The 12,908-nt window shown below is 37.9% G+C and overlaps 1 protein-coding gene across 1 annotated transcript in view; it reads left to right on the top strand.

Moving 5' to 3' along the window:
• LOC101155716 (mannosyl-oligosaccharide 1,2-alpha-mannosidase IA) overlaps window positions 1-12,557 on the top strand; it is a 187,785-nt gene extending 175,228 nt beyond the window's left edge. Inside the window, exons 9-12 of the mRNA XM_004078309.5 lie at window positions 181-400; window positions 3,567-3,739; window positions 7,381-7,496; window positions 11,171-12,557. Of these exons, the coding sequence (XP_004078357.1) occupies window positions 181-400; window positions 3,567-3,739; window positions 7,381-7,496; window positions 11,171-11,312 (651 nt within the window). The 3' untranslated portion in view covers window positions 11,313-12,557. The remainder of the gene's footprint in view (window positions 1-180; window positions 401-3,566; window positions 3,740-7,380; window positions 7,497-11,170) is intronic.
• The last annotated feature ends 351 nt before the right edge of the window (window positions 12,558-12,908 follow it).

Genomic DNA, 12,908 nt, shown 5'->3' with positions numbered 1-12,908 from the left:
AAAATGTTCCCACCATTCCTAAACATTTTGTATTTTGCTTATATCTGGCCTTGTGGATATTATACTTGTAGTGATCATCATTTCAAGCTAGAATCATGGTTTGACTCAGCTAGTTTTGCTTTAAAGTACCAGACTCTACAGACAAAAGGTTCAAATTTCCATGGCTTGCTTCCCCTTTAGGCAATCGAGGCTAACCTGGTGCAAAAATCCCCCGGTGGTCTCACCTATGTGGCTGAGTGGAGGGGAGGGATTTTGGACCACAAAATGGGCCACCTGGCCTGCTTCTCTGGTGGCATGATTGGCATTGGAGCTGATGATGGTGAACCAGAAAAGAGGCAACACTACCTCGACCTTGCTGCTGAGATAACCCACACGTGTCATGAGAGCTACACTCGATCAGGTGAGCGCCAGATTCCCACAGAGTATTGTAGAATAAACAATCACTTCAAATTCAAAGAGAATACTTTGTGTTTTTGTCTAGATGATGAAGCAAAAGTTTGTTTTAAAGAAGCCAGCGATATAGTGATATAGAATATTTAAGCTGTGAACGCATCTTCTTTTTTAGGCTTGTATTATCACAGTGGATAATCACTTTTTAATCCACACCCAGCAGCCAATCAGAATCAAGTATTCACCAGGACCATGGTGCAACAATGAAGAAAATCCTGTCAGTTGGTTTATACTAAGCCTGGTGTAAAGAAAAGTATTTAAAAAAAACACAATAAATCCATCCTAAACAAAAACAGAATCTCAGGAAAGTGAAATTATCCTTGTTTCAAGAAGAAATGTCTTATTTTCTTTCTTGCAAGAAAAATGATCTTTTTAATTTTCTTTAGAAAAACATTCTTAGTTTAAAGAATGTTTTAAAGATTAAAATTATTTTTAAAATAATCATTTGTGGTAGGACAATTTCTATTACCTCATTGGCAGAGGTAGCCTATTTATAGAAATGTAAAGAAAATTGAAGAATTTCTGACTAGTTTCCAGGGCACCTGTTTTTCTAGTGTGGATCTTTGACATTTTCAACATAAACATATTGTAGACATGCAACAAATCTCTTTCCCTGTGATCTTATCATATAGTTAGGTTTCAAACCAAGAATTGTGTCTTCCCTAGTTAACACTATAGAAAATGTTTGAGACGGAGTCTTGATAATCAAGTCGGCTCTCATCCTTTAACAATTTGTTCACTTTTTTTGGCATGGGGGTTCTGGCTCTCAGTGAACTCTTCTCATGTCAAGTTACTTTGCCCACACTATTTGCTGCGTGCAAGGACTCGTCGTCTCGTAGAAGCTTCTGTCTTAACACTTTGAATACTTTGATCTGCAACCACAAAAAGCTTCTCCAGTTTTCTCTTTCATCATCTTCCATCAGGTTCCTCTTGCAGGGCCTGCCTGAAGCTTAGCAGCTCTTGAATTAGCTGATTGCAAGACAGAAGTGAGATTTGTGTGCATTAGGCTATGGAGAGTTCAGATCAAACAGTACTTTCATTTCTTTATTTTATGTATAACCTTTTGCATTGGAGTTTGCACACCAAATATTTATCATTAAGACTTTTCTAAAAAAAAATCTGAACTTTAATATCTTAACTAAGCTTTAAAAAATGCTTAAAAGAATTCAAAAGGAAGAATTGATTATCTTGTAAGCTTGATGTGTAAAAGCTTGGTTTCTGAAAATGTGTATTTCAAACCAAAACTCAGGATTTACAAAGATGTATTATCTGCATTTAAAAGGTAATTTCCTCTACACCTCTTTGATTTTGATGAGATTTAGACATGCACAATTAGCCTGCATGAGCCTCGAGTGGATAACATGATAATGTAGCCCGTTTTATGATGACTTATGGCTCATTAAGCCCCTGTTCTTATTTTCCCACAAAACAAAGTATGTAAATAAAATCCTTAGGCGGCACTTTGAAAAGCAATGCACGTATTTTATCAGCTATGGCAAGGACACCGAAATATTAAATAACAAGGAAGGAATTGGTTCAAAACAAGCATAAGGTAGTGCAGTGAGAACAACTGGAGAAGGAAAGTCAAAGATTCAGTCTGGCATGTTTTTATGTATTCAGAGTAGGTAGACCTCCCTTAAGGGAGTATTTTTCATTCAGCAACTCTGTGATAGATGAGTATGTCGGGTATATAGTATCAATTTTACCAGGCTTATTAAGATGACAGTGATGGAATATATTTAGTGTTTTCCCAAACCATGTGTTTGCAGGTTTTATATATATGTATAAATAAACAGTCAGGACCATAAATATTTGGAAGGGATTTCCTTGCTTATTTCAATGAGGAAGCAAGGGGGCAAGCGGGGGGCAGCTTGCCCCCTTGTTCCCCAGTAGCTCCGCCCAATTTTAGAATCGATATTCATATCATTTGTAAGCTTTAGTAATAGCATCTCAGCTAAATGAATTGCTGTTTTAATATTATTAACAATAACAACAATGAAATGTTTTGATCTGTAATGACCTTCAATATTTTAAAACTAACATTGTTGTGATCAAAAACTAACCAAATCACCCAACGTATCATATTTGATACATGTCATTCAAAAAAATGATACTGCAATATTTTTTTGTGTGGATTTGATCAAAGGCTTTAAAAAAATATCTTAATGCTATTAAAAAATGTCCTGTCCGTAATGTAGTTTGCTTTGCAGGGTTAAGACACTTAAAGTTAAACCTGATTAAGTACAGATTGAAGGACCAGAATAAGAGGTTTTTCTTGTACCATCCTGTTAAAATGTACAGGATCTATTTCAGGATCTGAGGTTGTCGGTTCCACATTCCAGTCCCCCAATCATCCTTCCAATCAGTGTATCCATGGAGTAGTTCTTTATTTGTGTACTGATAAGGTAAAATAAAATAAAAAATGTTGATTTCTTTGGAATCGATGCAAAGCCATGACATTACAGAAGCACTTCACATTTGAAACAAAAAAATCTGTTTTTTTATGGCTTTTTCTGCAAGTACTAGTTGTTTTCGGAGCACGCATCCCATCAGAAACTCACTTTCCTCCTCTTTCCCATTTGTGAGCATCTGTAGTTTAAGGCAGAATAATGTGTTTTCAAGCTGGCTTTATTTGCAGCTATCATGGTTTGAAAAAAAAAGTCCATTGGGAAACATTGGATAAATAATGAAATGTATGGATTTGTGGGAAATGATGAAGCCTTTATTGCTTTGATCTTTCCTACAGTGCTGAATTCACCCTGAAATGAGTGAGCTCACACAGAAGCCCTGCTGTCTGGGACATCAGCTACCTGCTTTAAACTGGATTTCTTACCAATAACCCCAAAAGGAGGGTGAAAAATTATAGACAAGAGCAATAAAAACTTTTTACAATTTGTTTTTTTTTTTTGTTCATGAACCTTGATGTTTATGAGTATTAAAAATAAATCAGGACAGAAAGTACATCTGACAGGATCTGAGTGAAGTTTATTAACACCCAAACCCACTTAAAAGCTGAAATTATATCAGTGATTTAAGAGCAAGGTTGACGATTCTGGGGGTTCTATATTTCTAAAATACAACACAATTTTATACTTGTTTCTTTGACTGCTTTTCAGACACCAAACTGGGGCCTGAAGCATTCAGGTTTGACAGCGGAGCTGAAGCCACAGCCAACAGACTGAGTGACAGATATTACATTCTACGACCAGAAGTCATCGAGAGCTACATGTACATGTGGAGACTGACCCATGACCCCAAGTACAGAGAGTGGGGCTGGGAGGCTGTGGAGGTGAGTTTATTAACACCAGGATCATTACTGGAATTACTGACCTGAATGTAAGATGAGAAGCCTGAAGGTAAAACAGGCCTCCACATGGAATTACCAATGAATTTACCGTATATAGAGCATTCTAGTCCCATATTTCTTTTTGCTTTTGGCAGGAGAACTCGCAATATGCTAGAGTACATTGGTGCTGTTTACAACTGGATAACTAAAGGGAAAGCGCTAGATTAATCTGTTCACATCTGTTTTTGTGGCGTAGAAAATATGATGGGTGGACCACTAGCTCCCTGCTCTGCACCATTGTGATGCATCCAGTTGTAGATGACTAGATCCATGCATAGTATGTCAGGGGTGTCAAACTCCTGACGGCCTCGAGGGCCAGCCAGCCTCCTGCTGGTTTTCCAGAATTCCAGCCTAATCGCCTGCTGATCACCTGGTTCAGGTGTTTAGCCAATAAGACACTTTAGTGACCAGTTGGTTGGAAAACATCTAAGACATCTGCCCTCGAGGCCTGGAGTTTGAAACCCCTATGTTTTTCTTGCCGCATCTGGCTCAAAACTGCACGGATGGATAGCTCCAATATTGCTTGCCATTTTTGTTGCACCAGTATTGTTAGTTTGGGGGTGTAAGGGGCTTGAACAGAGAGCTCTCAGTTGTTGGTAATGGGAAGATGGGGTGGGGTTGCTCCGCGTCAACGATCCCGTCCACAAGTCATAGGTGAATTTTTAATGAACTACTGCCGCTCTGCAGAAACTATGTCCTTAAAAATCAAAGTTTTTTAGTTTTGGCTAAAACAGCGTAATGCTAATTAAAGACTGTTAATGCTTTTACAATATAGCAAAGGATTTGTCAGAGTGGGACTATAAGACCTGAAGATTTTGTTTGTTTACGTAACTTTATCTTTTTGAGTCACTTCAGCAACTTTCTACAAAGTCTGGACATAAATGTTGTTTATGACTTACCAAAGAAAAACTGTTATTTTTTTCTGATCAAATCATAAAGAATCTGTAGGCGGATACAAAGGCTGTTTTCAAGTACAGTTGTCCCTATAGTAATATATGCATCATAGGTCAATTGAAAAAGTAAAAGCAGGCTTTGCACTTTAGAAAATTACACATGACAGTTCAGAAACCTAATTTCCCATACATAACATGCCCTAATGAATCAATAAAAACAATAGGTATTTATCATATAAACACAAAACCATATTTTTACTGAAAAAATTCCAGTGTTGCTTTAATAGAAGTTTAAGACAGCATGACATTCGGTAGAAATGGCATCAAGAAACTGCTTTGCTGTCTGTTTCACACATTTATATTCGGAAGAAAGTATAATGAATGTTTTTATCCAATTATTTGTAAAGTTTTTAGTTTGCAAACAAACCTGCTAGTTTGTCAAAGCACTTGGTGGTGATGCTTTTTAAAATACTGTTGATATCCCAGATGCAAAAATCATTGCATCACTTTAAAAAGTTTTAGATATCCTTTTTTTCGCCCACTAGTGCCATCTAAAATTTAAAAGTTCCTTTACAAAATTTATTTCTCTATCCTTTTACCTATTTCCATTATTTAATTCTGAAATGTTTAATATTAAAGCAGATTCGAATTAGATTCATTTTCTCTAGTGTGAGGCCGTCTGTTCAAGGACTTCGTTTGCTAAATGGCTCATGAAGCATGAAAATTATCCAGCAACAAAAGCAACAAAATGACTGCAAAGAAAGAAGGATATAAGTTTTATGAAAAATCCACCTTATTAAAATTAGGTGAAATTGTGAGCAAAAGTCATTTCAATTATCAGAGTTTTTACAAGAAAATGTTATTTTTTTAAGTTCAGTTCCAGTCAAAGCTATTGAATCATGGGTTCGATGTGTTTTGATTTTTTTTAACAAATGACAGTGAATAAGCCTTTTTTCTTCAGAGGTAGATCTTTCAGAATAAGTTACTACATTGCTGCCCCTCATTATGATCTTCATTTTAAATTCATCTAAAAGATATCTCATCCTTCCAAAGCAGCTGCATGTGTTTTATGCTTCTCCTTTCCCTGAACCACAGATCGCTGTAAAATATACCTTTGGTTGCTGCAGCGGATGAATAATTTTGCGTGCCGTTTATGCTGGAGTTACTGTACGATGTAATTTTGTGCCCCGACTGCTGTGTCTTATTGGTGACCTGAATCCCATTTTCTGGGTTGTACTCACCTATTATGTCAAGCTCCTTTTACACCCTCTATTACCCTCAGTCACCTTCCCTAACATTGTGTGCCCCTATACATTAGCTGGCAGATCGAGGAGCCCCAGTAGCAGGAGGTGACGATGGCTATGCAGGGATCACCATTATTAATGTGGCGATAGATAGGACTTTAACTCTGGGAAACTATAGAGCTGACATGAAAGAATTAACATTCATTTAGCAGAAGAGAGATCAGCTGATGAGTTTGACAGCCTTGTAATTATCAGGCACAAATGTTGGAGGCAGTGCACAACAGTTTTGCACAGGAATGTCAAGCATTAACATGTCGAGATCTTTGTTAATTTGCGTGTATAACCCCGGCTCTTTGTTACCGGGGTAATAATGAGCTAATCTGCTCGGGTAGTTCAGCCAATCCTCATTCACTTCAACTGAGCTGCTGCTTGATACGTTATTTCATTTAATTGTGGACAGTTGCTTTGCAAAAGGGTTCTTTCTATTCCAAAAGGCCTTGTGCCTTAGTCACGCGCACTCGGAAGGGGATTTGACCTGAACTGGTGCTGGGGTTTTTTGAGTTGTCCGGGGAGCTTCGTAGACTACATCTTAAAGGAAGCGAAGGCGTCTCTTGCTGTTTCCTTGTGCGACCACCTTAAGGAACATTATGAAATGTGAACATTGTTGGGTCTACATATTTATGAAATACCGGGTGATGTTGTCGTAAGGTGTCCCTATATGCCACTTTCGAGTTGTTGGTAAAATAGGTGCACTGGCCCCTCACTGACCGCACACAAATGCAGCACGCACGTAATACTCAAGTGCCTGTAAGATGCCCAGACAAACTACCCTCTCATTGTCTAAGTTCTTCATTTCTAACAGTCAGGCTTCAAGGACGGGCTCACACTTATCACTTGAGAAGTACTAATATGCCTCTTCTGCGAAATCTTCTGGTGGGTTGAAAAAAGGAAAAGAAACTGTACCAGACTCCTGCGTCTCAGCTGCGTCACCCTTACACACCCTTTTGTGCTGTTTAAGTATTCGCTATGACCTGTTGCAGACAACATGTCCGTAGGAAAAAATGTGCATGAACATCTTTGCTCTAAGCCAGGAATAGCGACTCCAAGCCTTGAGGACCGCATTTCTAAATGTTTTCCAACATACCCTGATCTGGCATGTTCTAATTGGCTGGACTCACCTGAACCAGGTAATCTGTTGGAAGTAAGGATATCTTGAAATTGTGCAGACACCCCAGTCCTCGAGGCCTGGAGTTGCCCAACCTTGCACCAAGTTGTCTACAATCTTGAGATTTTGTGCGGGCCACCTGCATGCCCCACACACAGCCCGTCCCATCTGTAAGAACAGTTGTGATTAAGTCATTAGTTAAAAATGTATTTGCAGAGTTAATGCAGAAGTGGTTTTGATTTTTATCCTCCTTTCAAATGTGTTTTCTCTCTTTCCTGTCAGGCACTGGAGCGATATTGCAGAGTAGAGTCTGGTTTCTCTGGGATCCGTGATGTTTACAGCATGACGGTCAGCCACGATAACATGCAGCAGAGCTTTTTCCTCTCAGAGACACTCAAGTAAGTTCCATTTCCTTTACTTCTTCGCTGCCGAGAGAAACTGCATTTGCATACACAAATCATCATCGCAATACTGAACTCTGAGGATTCATCTCTACCTATTGCCTACAGAGCACACTTGTGCTGATAATGAAACAGACTCCATTTGAAATAGAACACCATTTGCCTGTAAAAGGTACTATGATAGGAGCCAAGCGCTTCAGTTTTATTGGAAATTTGGGCATACAATGCAGGGGGTTAACCAATTGCAAATACTTTATAAAACATTTTATTCACTACATATTCTGCTTCACTAAAACTAAGGTGCCTCTTGAAATATGAAGAGATTCCTCTCAACTAAAACCAGACTCCAACGTCTGATAAGTCAGATATAGCAAAGATGTGAAAAACATCACAGCATGACAGATGACTTTCTGAGTCTTCGCTGGGGTCAGGATCAAGAAAATATTTAGAATGAATGGCTCTTAAAATGATGCAAGTTGGCAGCTCCATCAAAAAATAGAACAGCTATCCTCTCATTTATTAAAGAGACTGTAGAGCGCTGAAGACGGTGTGACAGACAGAGCAGAACGAGGTGGCATGTTTGCAGACACACAAAGAGCCAAACATGTACGTGTTGATTTGTTCTGCTGTAGCAATTTAACATAATTCCAAATGAAACTGTTGAACTGCAGGATTTTAATTCAAAGTATGAGGCTCTTGTTGTCAGAGCAAATCTGCATCAAAACATAAATCTCATGGTGAGATTCTTTGCCCTCAACAGTAAATGCAGGATTTATAACGGCTGGCTTAACTCAACAGATCTGGCAACGCTATGTCTCCTTACGTTTTTTTAAGAAATGTACACAGAAATTATGACAACTGTGATCATTGACTTCACATCCTTTTAATGTCTTAATGTAAACTAAGGTACAACACTTTTTGGTTCTTGGCTGCTTCCTTGTGGTCTCATTGATTTAGATCGCTGTGCATTTTAACTTCGGGATCTCACTTAAAGGCTGGAAAAAAACAAATAATGCATTTTTTTTTTTTTACCAAGAAGCTAAATTTAAAGCTTCTTCACTAATTAAACAAAAAAACATGATAATGCCTATTTCTTTTTAACTTGGGGCTTAGTTTAAAATATCTTCTGCTGTCAGGAAAGCAAAAAGACTTGTTTTGTTTTTAATTGGTTGTAGAAATGACCTTTGAGGCTGTCTGACTTTGTGTTAACTATTTAATTGTGTCTTTCATCTATACAAAAAGACAATCTAGTGGCCTACAAGCAGTTGTTTTCCAGGTCTCCCATTTAATAAAAAATCATAAATAATATTTATACAACTCTTTTTAGTTATTTCTTTTGAATGGAGCACAGATGCAAAAGGAAAGCCCTTTTTTACTGTCAGCTAATTAAAATTAAATAAACGTCAAGAAATACTGGGATTATTTTGTATTCTGCTAAACTCTTTTCATGTTTATTTCTAAATGGAATGCAAACTCACCCTGATGCAACTATGCTTGCATTTTTTTTAAGGCTGGAAATAAAATCAGGCATCAGTTGAGTTACTTGTGTCAAAAGCTCAGAAGTTAGTTGTAATAATTTTAGCATCTGTAACAACCACAATGCATTTGCATGCATGCACTAACAGACTAAATACTCTATCCTACACCTTCGTCATAGTTTTAGTATAATCCTTAATGAATAAGGTTATTAGGAAAGTGTGGAGCCTTTGTCTGCTTTGTTGTTGTTCCCTGCCGGTTCCTGTGTGGCGTTGGGGGGATTCCGGCTGCCGCTGCTGGTGCGGTGGGGGTCTTGGGGTGGGGATGGCTGGGCACTCTCCCTCCTTCTTTTCACGTTCCACCATCCATTTTAGAAGAACATAAACACTCACCTGAGCACAGGTGTTAGCTCAACAGACTGAATGACTGAAATATTTCACACTAGTTGGTTTTAAGGCATAAGTATGCGTGTGAACACTATCTGTTTTGTGTACATGTCGACAGGTGGACATTTTTGCAACTAACAGGTGTGTTTATAACTTTTGAGTGTGTGTGTGGACAGGCCCCGCCCTTTTTTTGTTTTGTTTTTTTTTACATTTGAACCTTACCATAATGATTAACAACCAGTAAACTTGCTGCTTTATGCTGCTTCATGGTCTTATCCCCCTTCCCCTCCTATTATCACCCCCTACCCCCCCTCTCTCTAACGTCCCTCTCTCTTCTTCCCCTCTTTCCTTTTCCGTCCGGTCCAACACCAAAGATTTTCAGACATGTTTGAAATTAATAAAGTTTGGCCTCAATTACAAAAGGGGTTTATTCAGACATACCTTTGGTTTGTCTGAAGATTAATAACCCCTCTTGTTAAAGTAAAATATGTCCAACCCAAGAGGCCCTCAGCTCTCATCTGTCTGCCTAGCTGTTGGACAGGACAAGTTAAAAAAAAAAAAAAAAAAAAAAAAAAAAAAAAAAAAAAAGGAAAGTGTGGAGCCTGCATTTTTACTTTTTTTTCAAAAAGTATCTTTAGATGTTTCCACCGTCTTTGTGTATAAAATTTAATTTACACATTAAGGGTCCATTATCTTTGAAATCAACAGACTTGCCTATACATGAAGCCTATCTTTAAATATTCTCATAACTACCATTAAAGTACACTACACACACCAGCACAGTCATGCTCACCCTGCAGGAAAGGTGATATATAGATAGTCTTCACTTCAATCCCCCAAACACAAAGGAAACAAAAGGAAAGCGTTTTACAATGAGTTTTCATTAGAAAATCGGATTAACATAATCCTGTCATCTAGATCAGTCATAAGGGTATAGAACAAATTAAAAACACTAAATATTTTTTTTCACATCTTATAGCTACTGTCAAAGAAAAAGCATACATTGTAATTTAAGAAGAGTAACATAAAAAAATGTGTTGTTTTGCTTAGCTGCTGCACTTATTTAAAACAGTGAAGATTTGGGCAGTAATGGGGCGGCAGTGGTTTGGGCAGCTGAGCAGATCGGCCAATGATCAAAGGGTCGGTGGTTCGATCCCCGCTCCCCCCAGTCAACTGTCGTTGTGTCCTTGGACAAGACATTTCACCCTCCCTGCCTCCAGTGTGGCTCCACTGGTGTGTGTATGCGTATGAATGTCTCAGTGATGATCAGAGGGGTCATAGGTGCACACTGGCAGCCACGCCTCTGTCAGTCTGCCCCAGGGCAGCAGTGGCTACAGTAGCTTACCATCACATGTGAAGTATGAATCAGGAGTGAATGAATAATGGACACATTGTAAGCACTTTGAGCGTCTGGAAAAGCGCAGAAAAATCCAATCCATTATTATTATTATTATTATGTTTATTATTATTATTCATCTTATTTGATTGAGCACAAATATAAATTTAAGTAATTTACAGTTTACAAATATGAGTAAATTTGTTCAAAAGAGTATGATAAATTGTAATTTATTTACAATAAAAAAAAAAATTCTATTTGCATTGGATGAACAAAGATGCATTTCTGAAAAGGGGTTAGGTCAAATGTAATGTCAATTTTATTTTTTTACTTTTTGTAACAAGGATGACTACACATCTATCTTCCTTTTAGGTCTGACCAATATTTATCCCAACATACATCTTGCTGTATATTTGCAATATAAACTTGAGTGGTGAGATAAACACACACTTTTTTATCCCCCCCTTCCCAAGGTATTTGTACCTGCTCTTCTCTGATGATGACCTGCTCTCCCTGGAGGACTGGGTCTTCAACACAGAAGCTCATCCGCTGCCCATCATCCGCAAGAGCTGCCTGCTGGACGACACAACACAGGAGAAGATGGTGTCTGAGTAAAACTGATTATAAACCAACAACTTAGACAAATACTTGAGCACAGCTCCTGTGTACACACAGAAACTGCTATCGCCAATTCAGAGCAGGTTCCATCTTTTAAGGAGATTTACTGACTTGTAATTCCTTTCCAGTAAAGGATGTTGTGATTTTGCGCTGTGATTGTATAACCTTTTTTTTTTTTTTTGCTGGGGGGTACTTCCTGCTGGCCCTTCTCTTTTGTGGACAATCAAGACAAACATGATTTTCATGAAGATATATCTTTTTTCCTTTCCTTCTTTCCTCTGTGAGGAAACTGCATAACTTACAGATCCAAAGTGTGCGAGGGGGCTTTGAAATATTAGCTACAACGTTAGAAAGAGAAAGTATTCTTTTTTCCTCCTTGGTTTTTCTCTTTTGCCAGACGGCGGCGGCAATTTATTCCCTAAAATCTCAACATTGCAGTTTGGATTTTTTTTCCCCTTTGTGAACACACTTTAACCAAAGGTTTCTTTGCATATTCAGTACCTGTTTTTGGAATCTCAATAGGGAATTAATATTGATTAATGTACAGACAAACATGAAGTGTGACCCTCAAATCCACCTCTAAACTAATTTTGATGTCATGTTTCTTACTGAAACACGTTTGAATGAATTTTTTAAAGGTCAGAGATGTCAGAAAAGCAGCTGTGTCTTATGCATCCAGGGACCATTATTAAAAAATATGCTTGTTTGTGTTTGCACTCTGTGCTCGAGTAATTTATTTTCGGCAGAACTGTCATCTCAACTTTTCACATCTAAATGGAGTCATCTCAGTCCTGTCACTGTATAGCAAGCATAAAAAAAAAACCCGTCTGCTATCCATCTCCAAATGAGTTTATGTTGTAGCTTTTCAGCTTCAACTTGCCTTCACATGCGCAGTCATAAGCCTGCTGACGTGAGCATTTCTATCCACTGATGCTCTTCTGCACAGTTGAGGGGTGAATGTGTTGTACTGTACATACAGACGATGTGAGTGACACCTTTATGAGCTCGTCTTCTTTTGTCTTTTATCCTTTAGTTTGTTTTCTACAAGTTCAGTGATTGTTGTTTTGGGTTCTCTTCATTTTCTTCCCTCAGGTGTTTCAGTACAAAAAAATTCGTTTTATTTTGAGTGTAGTTATTGTTGACCTTAATTATGATTACTGATTCTTACTGTTTGCTTTAATTTTAATTGTTAAATATTTTCAACTACTGATAAAGGAGATCTGTACAACTTTGTGCATTTAAGATTGCAGTTGTGTCATTTTTGGACCTTAACTTAATTATAAGGACTGAAAAACATCCGCGCACACACGTCTTACTTTCTGTGAAACCTGTTTCTCAGTGACTTGGTTTTGCTAGAAACTCAAGAAATTTCTCAACAAAAGAACAAATGGAAGTAAATCTGACTCATCTTTTGATTACATTTTGTTTCCAGGAAGTACATTACAGATCTAATTTGAAAGGGAGCACCCTTTAATATTCCATAGGGGTGTGTATCGGCAAGAGTCTGGTGATACAATATCCCAATACGTCTCCCACGATACGATGCATTTCATGATATTGTATCCGAACACATTTTCTTTTTTTATTCTTTTT

This window comes from Oryzias latipes, chromosome 16 (assembly GCF_053564925.1).
Source record: "Oryzias latipes strain Hd-rR chromosome 16, Olatipes_Hd-rR_3.1".
Lineage (NCBI taxonomy): Eukaryota > Metazoa > Chordata > Actinopteri > Beloniformes > Adrianichthyidae > Oryzias > Oryzias latipes.
The sequence above is the reverse complement of the archived record's forward strand: the minus strand, read 5'-3'. Positions and strand labels throughout refer to the sequence as shown.